General features: G+C 46.5%; 1 protein-coding gene across 2 annotated transcripts in view; it reads right to left on the bottom strand.

The window, feature by feature from the left end:
• The window catches only part of LOC138300419 (vertebrate ancient opsin-like), a 566,835-nt gene that overhangs the window by 397,351 nt on the left and 155,884 nt on the right, over window positions 1-13,600 (bottom strand). For both annotated transcript variants that reach the window (XM_069239767.1, XM_069239765.1), the window contains exon 2: window positions 764-974. In XM_069239767.1, the coding sequence (XP_069095868.1) occupies window positions 764-974 (211 nt within the window). The remainder of the gene's footprint in view (window positions 1-763; window positions 975-13,600) is intronic.

Raw genomic sequence — 13,600 nt, 5'->3', positions numbered from 1 at the left:
AATTCCTTATGAGAAAATCACATGAGGCTTTTACTGCTGCAGCAGCCAATCCTCTTTCCAAGTTTTAGTTACCTCAGAGTCCCCTGCCTTACTGTGATTCCCACACCGCACTCCCTCAAAACCCACCCACAGAGAGGTTAGAGCATACAGTTACCTCCTGGTCAGCACAGGAGGTACGTATATGTGTTAAACCCCATGGAATTGTGAATTCAGTATGATTTTATGACAGGTAAATCTGGCACTACATGGTGAATCCCCATTCTATGTGCATTAATTTAGAATTGCACGATACTGGGGCCGTATTACCACATGGTTATTTATGTGAATTTACCACCCTGCTAGTGCTCCGCAACTCATATTGTGCTTTTTCTGTCCAGGAAGGTATCTTTAATAATTAACACATTAATTATAGAGATTTGTATGGAACCTGAAGGTCACAAGTTTAGCAAATCCACTCAAAGATTTATCCTTCTGAGGTCCAAAAATGAGTACCATTGATTTTGGTAATATTTACATTTTATATCAGTGCCTAGAGGGTTGGCATGGGCCAAAATGAAAGAAAGCTGTCATAACTGGGCAGTGAAAACAGTTGTAACTGGCTCAGTAGGTTGCACCGATTGAGTTAGCTCGTACTGTAGGTCCATAACATACGTGAGCCCTGGTGACACTACAACTGCTGCATGAATGGTAGCTATGCTCCCTATTGATTTATCTACATTTTTTTCTGTTGCAAAAGCAAATAAATGTAATGGAGGCATCTTACCAGTTGGGCTCACAAGTAGTACCGATTTTACTTGTGGTGTAGCTGCTCCAGCCTAATGTGGGTGGGATGGTCCAGATGAACGAGAAGACCCACACAAACACAATGCCCAGAGCTGAATGCTTTCCCCTCAGGCGGAGATTTCCCAGTGGTCGACAAATCACAATAAAGCGCTCAAAAGCCAAGATCGCCAGAGACCACAGAGCTACGATTCCTGAAAATGACAAAATGCTAAATTAACAGGAGTGCAGAAGCTTGAACTGTCAGTCCACCATTGTGTTCAGCAACCTCCCATGTGATCCAACACTGTACAGTTTGTTTGTGCTCAAAATCTTTTTATTTAAAATTTCACCAAGTTACAAAACATCAGTATGATGTAAACATAGGAGGGTAAAGAGAGTACAAAATCATACATATCTATATGATTTATTGCTAGTACTCTAGAAAATGAAGGAAGAAGATATGCTTGGCGAACGACTGATTGATGAAATTATGTCTAGGCGCATGAAACCGGGTACAGAAGGGTGGATGACATAGAGCTTCATTTATGGTAAGGGCTAACTACAGGATGTTATGACGTTTATACATTGGTGCCCTATTTCACAAAGGTAAACTTACACTTTAGTGTAAGTTGGCGATTTTTTGGAATTCACAAAGGAATTTTTCAAGTAGTCTCTTTATGACTGCGGTGTTTCCACATTCGTGTAGAAGACTCCGCATATAAAACGATAGGCAGTTGTAAAGATACTACATCTCAAATTGTTTTATGAAATCCAAAAAATCGTGAACTTACACAAAAGTGTAAGTTTACCTTTGTGAGTAAGGCCCAATGTGATTAGAGTGGAATTGGTTTATGGAGATTTGAAGTTAGTCAACACTGTAGGATTTCGACTAGCACCCGTCCATGCTGGTTTAACAATTCTAGCGAGATGCTATATTAAAGAGCAAGAAAAGCAGCACCCTGTGCAGTGAGGAAGTTTAACCAAGATAACAAAGGTAGGAGATAAACGGAGCCGCAGTTAAAAATAAGGGCAGTGGAGGTATCTATTCTAATGTAATAAGATAGTCTTTTTAATGACTTGTTCACAAGGAGCACCGATTTGGCTCTTCAAAATTAAGCCATCAGTGCACCCTTTTTTACCTTCACAAATGGAAACCCAGAATAAACTTAGTCTCCATTGATTTTTAGATGTGATTTAAACTAATGAGTACTGGCATTGATTGCACTATCATAGCATCTAAATAAGTCTGTTCGCTAACACATAAAGCAGAAAAAAATCAGTAAAACAAGGATTCATTTCTACCTTACTGTGTTTAATGGACTGCAGAAGTACCAGTTGCAAAAAAGAGAACTCTATTTCAAACTCTGATTAAAAAATAAAGATGGTCAGCTCCTGGTTTTTGACTACAAAAGGAATTGCATTTACTTTCCCTTATAGCCAAATAAAAGCTATTTTGCCTGTATTAGTTTAAGTGGTCCTGTACTATTTTATGTGTAATACTGTGTAAGTGAATAATATGCACATAGTTCCTTGGCGAGCAGACAGAAGGAGAGAGCATTACGAATTGAAACCATCGGTCAACAACTGTATTGTAAATAGAAAGGATTGAAATCAGAAGTATACAGAGCTTCGAACCTGAAGCTATATTAGATACAAAGGTTTGCAAACGAGACCAGATCACCAACTAGCATTCAGTAGTAAACTCACATTTAAATATATCAAATTTACGTCCTTGACGCGTTAGCTATATGGTGAATAACAGAGATATGCACCCTAACTGCCACTATCGCCATACATGTGAAGATGGTTTGTCGCTCCAGTGACATCATTATAATGAAAAAATAGGGCCTTATTTAGAGCTGGTGGATAGAATTCTGTCAGAAATGTGGAAGATACCCTATAAGCTGTATTACAAGTGCATTATATACTTTGGCACTTGTAATATGATGACAGGATATCCAGCACACTTTCGATGTTTAGATTTGTTTTCAATGGCTTTACATATTTTATTAATAGGTGTTTTTAGGGAGACCAGAGATGGACATGGTGTAGCTACACCAAGTCACTGGTTATAGGAGTCTGTACCCACTGAACAAAATATACTTTGCAGAAGGTGATCGATAGAGGAATGGGTTTCACCACTTCAGATTTGTTTCTAATACAAATTATCTGATCAGCCTTTGAGGGAGGCAAAAAGATGACATGACGTCCTTGAATTGCTAGGGCTGTCTCTGAAGGTCAGGTTTGTTGATGATGGCCTTTTAGAACCAAATTTCTTTTAAATGATATCATTTGATGCAGGGGCACCTTCCTGCCCAAAAACAATCCCCTGAGGCTTTTTCCTCTTCCACGTAGAAAGAGAAAAATACATGGAGAAATGTAGATATTTCTCCTCATTACACTTCACCTGGGGAGGCATAGGTTTTGGTGCATTCCCAGGTCTACCACTTCTGGTAAATCTGGGAATGCGTCTGTTAGAAATGGGGTCTTTGGTTGGCAGTCAGGTTACCCCCTGTCCAAGCAAGGACCCTCACTCTAGTCAGAGTAAAAGAGAATCACCCTCAGCTAACCCCTGATTACCCCCTTGGTAGCTTGGCACGAGCAGTAGGCTTAACTTCAGAGTGCTAGGTGTAAAGTATTTGTACCAACACCCACAGTAACTTAATGAAAACACTACAAAATGACACAACACAGGTTTAGGAAAATAGAAAATATTTATCTAAACAAAACAAGACCAAAACAACAAAAATCCACAATACACAAGTCAAGTTATTAATTAAAAAGCAAAAAAGTCTTCATGTAGTTTTAAACACACACTAACACTGTTAGCGTGAAAATGTACCTGGGGTGCATAAAAAATAACCCTGTACGGGCGAGTGTCCGTCAAAAAGAGCTTGCTATGCGTCGATTTCACTCACGAACGAGACCTTGCCTTGTTTCTCCTTTCGCCGGGTCGAGGCACATCATTTCTTTTCTCCGCAGGAGAGTGATGCGTCGATCAGGTCAGCACTCTCAGGTCTGGCAGGCCTTGCGTTGTTTTTACACGTCCAGCGGTGTTTGCATCGGAAATCCAGCTGCACTATGATCTGAAAACCACGCAGCGCGGGTTGAGATCTCCCAGCCTCCGTCAGCGATGCTGCGCGTCATTTCTCCAGCTCCGTGCATCGACTCTTCGGTCGCGTTACGGGCGAGTGTTGATTTTCAGCCACGAAGCCAGAGGCGTGTCGATATCCCAGCCGCAGATTGGAGTTGTGTCGATCTTTTCGCCGCACAGCGTTCTGTGTGTGGATTTCTTCCTCTTAGGCTGCCAGCTTCTCCTTTCAGGGTCCCAAGAACTGGATGGGCACCACAGTGCAGAGTAGGAGTCCCTCTAGAGACTCCAGGTGCTGGCAGAGAGAAGTCTTTGCTGTCCCTGAGACTTCAAACAACAGGAGGCAAGCTCTAAGTCAAGCCCTTGGAGATCTTCACAAGATGGAAGGCACATAAAACCCAGTCTTTGCCCTCTTACTTTGGCAGAAGCAGCAACTGCAGGATAGCTCCACAAAGCAGCTCTTCTTCCTCAGCTCTTCAGATCTTCTTCAGGCAGAGGTTCCTCTTGGTTTCCAGAAATGTTTTTCCGTCTGTGGTTTTGGGTGCCCTTCTTATACCCTACTTCAAAGCAAAGTCTTGCTTGAATGTGAAATCCTGCCTTGCCCAGGCCAGGCCCCAGACACTCACCAGGGGGTTGGAGACTGCATTGTGTGAGGGCAGGCACAGCCCTTTCAGGTGTGAGTGACCACTCCCCCCTCCCTCCTCGCACAGATGGCTCATCAGGAAATGCAGACTACACCCCAGCTCCCTTTGTGTCACCGTCTAGTGTGAGGTGAAACCAGCCCAACTGTCAAACTGACCCAGACAGGGAATCCACAAACAGGCAGAGTCACAGAAATAGTATAAGTATAAGTAAGAAAATGCTCACTTTCTAAAAGTGGCATCTTCAAACACGCAATCTTAAAATCAACTTTACTAAAAGATGTATTTTTAAATTGTGAGCTCAGAGACCCCAAACTCCAGATGTCTAACTGCTCCCAAAGGGAATCTACACTGAGCGTCAGGCCTTGCAACAGTGAAAAACAATTTAGCACTATTTCACTGTCAGGACATATAAAACACACTACTATATGTCCTACCTTAACCATACACTGCACCCTGCCCTTGGGGCTGCCTAGGGCCTACCTTAGGGGTGCCTTACATGTAAGAAAAAGGAAGGTTTAGGCCTGGCAAGTGTGTACACTTGCCAGGTCAAATTTACAGGTAAAACTGCACACACAGACACTGCAGTGGCAGGCCTCAGACATGATTACAGAGCTACTAATGTGGGTGGCACAACCAGTGCTGCAGGTCCACTAGTAGCATTTGATTTACAGGCCCTGGCACCTCTAGTGCACCTTACTAGGGACTTACTAGTAAATCAAATATGCCAATCAAGGAGCACTTGCACTTTAGCACTGGTTAACAGTGGTAAAGTGCCCAGAGTAACAAAAACAGCAAAATCAGAGTCCAGCATACATCAACAACCTGGGAAACAGAGGCAAAAAGTCAAGGGAGACCACACCAAGGATGAAAAGTCTAACAGCGTCAAAATCCATAGATGTTACATGGAAACACCCACGCAGCACCCCATGGAACGCCTCACTTGGGCAGAGTAAGACAATGCAGCAATTTGCGCTGCTTTGGTTTACTCGAGATTTAGGAAGCCACTCAGGGCCAAGCAGGGTGGCCTTGCATGGCTTTATAAATCTCAATTTGGGCTTGCGTCACTCTTGCACTATGTTGCTTGGTGCAAGGGCAACACAACGGGGTGTGTAAATATGTCCTGCAGTGCTTACAGATGCATGTGTGTGTTGTGTGTTTGGGGGGAGATGAAGTGTAGGAGATACAAGGAAGTACATTCATGAGAGTGGAAAGAGGGTGCTGAAGAGGAAAGAGATGAGTGTAAGATATACAGATGGACAAGATGTGGAGTGAAATAGGATTTACATACCTAATAATGAGGGAAGTTGAGACACTCTGAAGACTACTACCACTTCCACAGGCTTCGCCAATTTTTAATTCAAGGTTTCATAATTTCAGAACTGAAACGTTTTCAATATTAACAAAATCCTTATTGTAACTAATCTTACACAACTAACAATCATTGACAAAGCCCATATTCCTGGCTCATTTTTGGTGTATGTCAGTTGTTGTGTTATATATCTGGATGCAATAACAGACTGCTCATGGATGGCATGCCATATGATTCACAGAAATTTAGTTTATATGTTTAAGCCATTGACTTCATTATACAGGACACAGCCATTTAACAGACCCCTCAGATTTTTCATCCTACTTAAAGCCCTTCTAAGGAACAATGAAGTTGTGAAATCTGGATGTCTTTGTATCTAGCGCATGACAAGAGAGGAAAATGCTTAAGGTTTCTTGAAGTGGTTCTAGTGGTTTCTATCTGAAACCTCTTGGTAAGGACTGGCAAAGTCCTATTTATCTTACAAATAAGGGAGAAACTAAATCTTATTTACCACAAAGAGGAGAAACAAAATCTTATTTACTTCACAAGTAGCGGAGATATTGTATCATAGCTATAAGGCATAGCTATAAGCTATAAATTGTTGTGTATAATTACTGTTCACTGACTAAGATAGTAATCCAAAGAGAATTTTAAGTTGTGTTTTGGTGCTATAAATCAGACTGGTACTGCATATTGGGAGGTCCAACGTATTCACATATGACAATTGCTAGGGTACAGCTATTATTAACAACCAACTGAGTTGGCACAAGATACATAAAGCAAACAACAACCTGCTAAGCTGTTAATTATAATACCCTCATCATACCTTGCATATAATGTCTTTCCTTTTCTTTATTCGATTATAAACTTATGTTAGTAAAAGGAAAGACAAATTAAAAAGAGCCCTTCCAGCAGCTGTCATCAACAATTCCATATAAATTACACAATTAAAATTAGAAGGGACAAATTGAGAAATAAAGCACACTATTAAAAGATCGGACATTAAAGCGACACACCTGATCATACAATACAGCTACTCCCCAACAAAATCATCCCCTCCTCATTGGAGTCCCACAGCAGTCCAAGGCAAGGAAATAGCAGCTAATAAAAGTGCACAAGGAAATAGTGCATTAAAATGAAAAGACGACGGGCTTGCTCCAGTACAATACGTTATTCAGAAAAGCAGATTTAAAGAGAATTAAAAACGCTTAAAGCGGAAAAGTGACCAACAATTTCGCCTAAAATACAGAAAGAAAGAACGGACTTAGTGGAAGATCACAATCAGTAGTTACAAATCGTACAACACGACTACACCCCAGTAAAATACATTCTCACATAACAGAGGCAAACAAATAACAGCAAATAAGATGCAAGATGGAACAGGTAAATACCAACGCATTGTGATCAGAAGGAGATGGACTCACGCCAATAAAAGGCATTTTTCAGGAAGGCTCCCACAAAGGAATAAACATCATGATTAGGGGGCATTCAACGATAATAAAGGGCAGGTCTGTATTGCTTAAAAAAACAGATTATTTAAAATTGGTAATAAAAACTTGCTCCTGGCTTCTTTATAAAAGTGACATAAAATGATAAAATGGTCCAGGGTTTGAGGGGATGATTCGTCAGAGGGACAGAGCAAAATGGACTTTGGGTAAAATTGACCAACATGGAAACTTAGATTACATCAAATTGTACCTAGTCGGAATTCTGTTAGCAAAGCCCTTTCCCGTATGCTGTCAACATGCTGGAGATATGGCTCAACACCTTTGGCGATTTGTGAGCCAATCAATTCTCTCACCCCAGGCTTCATGGACTCTCTGCCTTGCTTGTCATAGGCTGCCGAGAGTTTGATATGGGTGAACGTAAGGGAGTTTAGAGAATAATTTTGGTATTCCAATAGTTTCTGCACATGAACGTCAATTCATCAAAATTCAAGGTGTAGTGGAAGTGACATGGCACGTCATTTGACCTTTACTTTCACTCACACACACGCAGGCTTACACATACACACATTCACGCATACACACACTCTCTCACATAAACACACTCTCACCCTCAAGAATGCACACAACATACATTTAAAACACTTTTTACTTACCTACGCTGCCAGGAAGTTATCTTATTCACTATAAGTGCAGTACAAAATTGACAGAAATCAAGGAAGCTGGAGCCCTAAAGAAGTTGCTTCCTATCTTCCAGACACTGATTTTGCCATCTCTGAGGCCAGGAGTAGCAAAGGCAGTGCCAGAGGTCGCAAGGGGCAAGCCAGGGGTTGCAACTGTGACCCAGGGCGACCTTTATATGACATCCATGATTCTGCAGTTTTCTGTATTTAATTCAGCCAAGGGATTCTTACACCATGATAAAAAGACAGGTAGTCCTCAATGATTTACAGATTGAAATAGGCCTTTGGGTTACTCCAGACAGAGACCCAGAGGAGAAGTGGGGCAAGCCCCACTGAATCAGTCATATGGGTCAAACCCAATTATTTGTGTATTAAGTCCTATGAACTTCCTGGGCCAAGTCCAAGTAACCATCTGCAGAAGCGATCTTCCTCCCACTCTAAGCTGATTTAGGCAGTCATTCCAACCGCCGAATGACCGCACCGCGGTCAAAAGACCGCGGCGGCCATTCTGGCTTTCCCGCTGGGCCGGCGGGCGACCGCCAAAAGGCCGCCCGCCGGTCCCGCTGGAAAGACCCAGCAACGATGAAGCCGGCTCCGAATGGAGTTGCTGGGGTGCGACGGGTGCAGTGGCACCCGTCGCGATTTTCTGTGTCTGCAAAGCAGACACTGAAAATCATTATGGGGCCCTGTTAGGGGGCCCCTGCACTGCCCATGCCAGTGGCATGGGCAGTGCAGGGGCCCCCAGGGGCCCCACAACACCCGTTCCCGCCATCCTGTTCCTGGCGGTAAAAACCGCCAGGAACGGGATGGCGGGAAGGGGGTCGGGATCCCCATGGCGGCGCTGCAAGCAGCGCCGCCATGAAGGATTCCCTGGGCCAGGGGAAAACCGCCGTGAAACCGGCGGTTCCCCTTTTGTGACCGCGGCTTTACCGCCGCGGTCAGAATGGCCCAGGAAGCACCGCCAGCCTGTTGGCGGTGCTTCCGCGGTCCCCGGCCCTGGCGGTCATGGACTGCCAGGGTCGGAATGACCCCCTTAGTCTCTAAAGCCTCTAAAGCCCCATATACTGGCATCATAAGTGGAGACAGGTTGACACTATAAACAGTAGATTTCCAACTGGGGCATTATAGGTTTACTTCCCACTCTGGTGAATACGTTGAACAGAGCCCCAGCTCCACAGTTACAGAGCGAACAGCGGTCAGATAGCAAAGACCCAAATCTGTTATTGTAATTAAATTTTACACCCAGATAGTAGAATTATTTTTCCCTTGTTATGCTCTGCCCTAAAAGGAGATAGATCTGAGCATGCTGTGCTGCGGGCCACACACTATAAAATGTGACTTACCAGTATTAGTATCTAGGTCCTGGCTATCCATGGGTCTTGGCTTTCCATGAAGAATGAAAAGTTGTCGACCTGAGCCCCTAACCCATTATGAGTGCAGGACAGCAAGACAGCATCACCAGCATATAAAAAGGACAGCACGGATTTGCAATTTATCCGGGGTAGGTCATTAAAGTTACTGATGAGGATGGAGTACACATCATTAATACACAGAAGAAATAGAATTGGTACCAAGATACAACCTTGGCGGACACCACTGCCAAGAGAAAAAAGGGAGGTGCATTCCCTGTCTGTACCAAATCTCACCTTAGCTGAGACCTTGCAGTGCAAGGAAAGTAAAAAAACAACCAGATCCTGCAGCATACTGATCTGCGGAAGAAAAGTTCCTAGTTTGGATCTGTTAACTCTGTCAAATGCACTGCAATGAAGGGGGGGCGTGGCTAGCTGAGCCATCATGGCGGACGCTTAACTCAAGTGCTCCGTCGAGGCCCTAATTAATCCTGTTATAATTGACTTCCCTCGCGGGCCAAGAACACAATCCAGGTGCAGAGGACCTGGAATATCCGGCAGAGAACACCTGACTTGGTTTTTATGAGCCGAGGAACGAAGCCGGATAGCTTCCAGGAGCCGGTCCGGGCAAGGATCTAGGCCCGGCCAGGACGGGAGTGCGCTACGTGAGAAGCGCTTTGCTGAAGTAAGGAGGGCCTGGTGGCGGGGAGAGGTTTGAGCCCCTGGAGCATTGCTGGCGCTCCGTGGAGACTTTGGGCAGAGGCCTGTCGAGGCGGCTCAGGCGTTGGCCGAGCCTTGGCCCAGGCGGGGCTGGGGAGCGCCGGAGTGCTTTGCTGATGGATAACGCCGTAGCCTGGACGGGGGAGCAGGTCGGTCCACAAGGGCACTGCTGACCTGTCGTGAGGGGCTGCTGTGCTGGGGAGGCTCACCCTGCTTACCTTTTTGCCGACCATCCGTAGCTCTGCCGGCAGCCCGGTGGGGAGGAGCGGAGTCGCGGCCCCGGGCTCTGCGGACAAGTAGCGAAGACCGGCCCTGTGGCGACTGCGGGACTGAGGTGGGCTGGCCTCCCCTGCCTCTTCGCCTGCTGGTGGAGTGTGGCTTGGGCGGAAGCTCTTGGCCGAGGAGGGGAATCGCGGCCCAGAGGAATACCACATGCCGGCCCTGTGGGGGGGCGACGGCTGTGATGCATCAACCGCTCGGTGTGCTCAGTCCCTGTAGAGGCGGCCGACTGCTGGAATTTATCCTGAATAGAGCTGTAGGGCCGCCTCCTGTATTAATGGAACTCACTATTGCCCCGGCCGGATCGGGGCTCTGAGGCTGGGTAATCAGATACACAAGCAGGTTTTCTGAAGTGGACAGGACGCAGACTTGCTTGGTTTTCCGCCTGTGAGTACCTGTCACTTTTTTGTGGTCACTTAGCGCTCTATGGTTAGTGAGGGAGTAGTGATGCTCTTAATGGTGACAGCGGCAGAGACTGCTGCAATAAGTGCCTGCCTTATAGCCACCAGACCTGGGAGCTTTGCCCGGAGAAGCCACTGCACATAAGAAGGAACCTGAGGGGGAAATGAGCGCTGTGAATCTTTTGGGCATGAAGTTTGGTTGGAACCTGGGGGGAACCATGAGGAGTCCTGCATTCAGTGCTTATCGCAGGGACTGTCTGCCCTCCAAATGACTGCATGAGTTCCACTGCCCATGTGTATTTACTAGAGCCAAATCTTCTATAGCTCAATACAACGTTGTCCACTGCCTCGGATTTGCGTGTCTTCCTGGGTGCTTGCCCTTGGAAAGTACCTTATTCTAGCCCGACCGGGGACGGACCCATTGAAGCAGACCGTGTGACCTGTGCCTGGCTTGGACGGCGGTTAGGCTCATGAAGTAGTGTTAACCTAACCCAAAGAACACGAGGGCAGACGTTGTACCTTAGACCGAATTGCACTCAGGGGAGAGATCGAGTACACTTACACCGCAGTGGCGAGTAGCCCACCACCCTATCTGATGGCTTGCTCATGGCACTGTAGGTCCCGGATGTCTTCCAAGGGCAAGACCAGAAGTAAAACCCCGCACCGTAACCCTACTAGTAATTACAAAAAAGAGATCATGGAGGATCTCACGCAGCCCACAGTACAGGCAACCCTCAAGAAGATCCTGGGCGCAATGGAAGACACAAAAACTACTTTGAGGCATGACATTAACCAAGTGGCAGTGGAGTTGGGGTTGCTGAGGGCAGATCACCACAAACTGGTGGACAGGGTGAAGGAAAAAGAAGCAACAATATCGGAACTTACTCCAAAACATGATAGCCTCGCAGCCACGGTCTCACATCTGTCGGACCGGGTACAGCACCTGGAACGTCGCTTAGAAGATGCGGAAGGGAGGAACCGCAGGAACAACTTACAGGTAGTGGGCCTCCCGGAGGGCGCGGAGGGGTCAAACATGGAGGAGTTCCTTGAGGGATGGCTGCGCACAGTCGTGGCGCCAGATCACCTTACGCCCTTTTTCTCTTTGGAGAGGCCGCATCAAGTCCCCTCGAGACCCTTGGCACCAGGAAGGCCGCCTCGGGTGGTGGTGGCGAAGTTGATGTACTATAGGGATAGAGACTCCCTGCTCCGGAGAGCCAGAGAGGGTGGGCCCTTCGAGGTGGAGAACAGAGCGGTGACGTTGTTCCCTGACTTTACCTTGGAAGTCCAGATGAAACGCGCTTCATTCCTGGCTGTGAAGAAGACCCTCCGGGAGGCAGGGATTCAGTACTCACCCCTCTTTCTGGATAAATTAAAAGTGATTCTAGATGGCAAAACCACGTTCCTACAGACACCGGAGGAAGCATGGGAATGGTTAGAGACGAGAGACCTAACAGAGTGTCAACGTAACCAGGGCGGACAGGTTGGTCGGGCAACCCACAGAGGACGGAAGAGGCAACGCAATAGAGATCGACCACCAGTGGGACCAACCATGGCCCAAAAAGAGTTGGCGAAAAAGGAGGCTCTGGTCGCAGCGGCCTCTGTGTGCGGAGGGGCGCTCTCAACAGACAACAGTGTGAAAGATTCAGATCGTGCATCTGTGTCCTCGGAAGAGGGCCCCAGCTATTCCACAGAGGCCCCTAGGGTGACTCCCCAAACGGCTGATGACCTGGCCTAAATAACTTCCAATTTGGCCCCGAGGAATGGAGAACTATGCTGGCGAGGCCTCGAAGGACTTGCAACCACCCACTCTACTGGTTTCTTGACCACTCGAAGCGGAATGGCGAGAACTCTAAGTAACTTGGTGTTATTACTGCACTGTTGCAATGTTTACTGGGCAACCTACAGTTTGAGAGGTGCCCTGGGGATTGGGCGTTGGGGTTTACAATTCCGTTCTTTGATGGTGGCACAGGGGTTACGAATTATCCACATAGAGTTCAGTGAGCGGGGGAAGGAGGCAGGGTGCCTGGGGATGTGGGGGATTTGGCCTGTTTTTTTCACCCGAGATGGTTGATTATACCTTCCTGACTTGGAATATTAGGGGCATGGGTTCACCCTCCAAAAGACATAGGGTGCTCTCGTATTTGAAGCGGCGGGGTGTAAATGTTGCTCTATTGCAAGAAACTCATCTCACTGCCACTGAAATAGATAAACTGAGACGCAGATGGAGGGGACAGGTATTCACCACCAAGTATTCTGCCTATGCCAGGAGAGCGCTAGTGTGGGTAAGAGCGGGTGTCCCCTTTGAGGTTAAAACTACTGACATTGACCAAGAGGGCAGATTTGTGATAGTGGAGGGTCGACTTCATGGAGTCCCAATTATCTTATGCAGTGTATACGCCCCTAATCAGGACCAGATCCCCTTCAAGCAGCGTTTGTCTTGTCATCTCATGCGTCAGTGCAGGGGGGAGTTGTTCCTTGGGGGGGACTTTAATAGTGTAGTGGATATAGACCTGGACGGCTCCACTCCACCACTTATGGGCGCAGTAACACATAAAATAGCAAATTACTCACTGGAATGGATGCAGGGTTGGGGCCTGATTGATGCCTGGCGTGCTCAACATCCAATAGACAGGGACTACTCATATTACTCCAGCCTGCACCGGTTACACAATAGGATAGACAGGATACTTTGTTCCGCAAATGTTATACAGAATGTAACTCACACTGAGGCCCGTATTTATACTTTTTGACGCTAAACTGCGCTAACGCAGTTTAGCGTCAAAAAGTTTTGCGCCGGCTAACGCCATTCTGAAGCGCCATGCGGGCGCCGTATTTATTGAATGGTGTTAGCCGGCGCAAGCAGACCGGCGCTGCCTGGTGTGCGTGGAAAAAAACCACGTACACCAGGCAGCGCCGG

This window comes from Pleurodeles waltl, chromosome 6 (assembly GCF_031143425.1).
Source record: "Pleurodeles waltl isolate 20211129_DDA chromosome 6, aPleWal1.hap1.20221129, whole genome shotgun sequence".
Taxonomy (NCBI): Eukaryota; Metazoa; Chordata; class Amphibia; order Caudata; family Salamandridae; genus Pleurodeles; species Pleurodeles waltl.
Note: the sequence above shows the minus strand (reverse complement) of the source record. Positions and strands in the feature narration are given on the sequence as shown.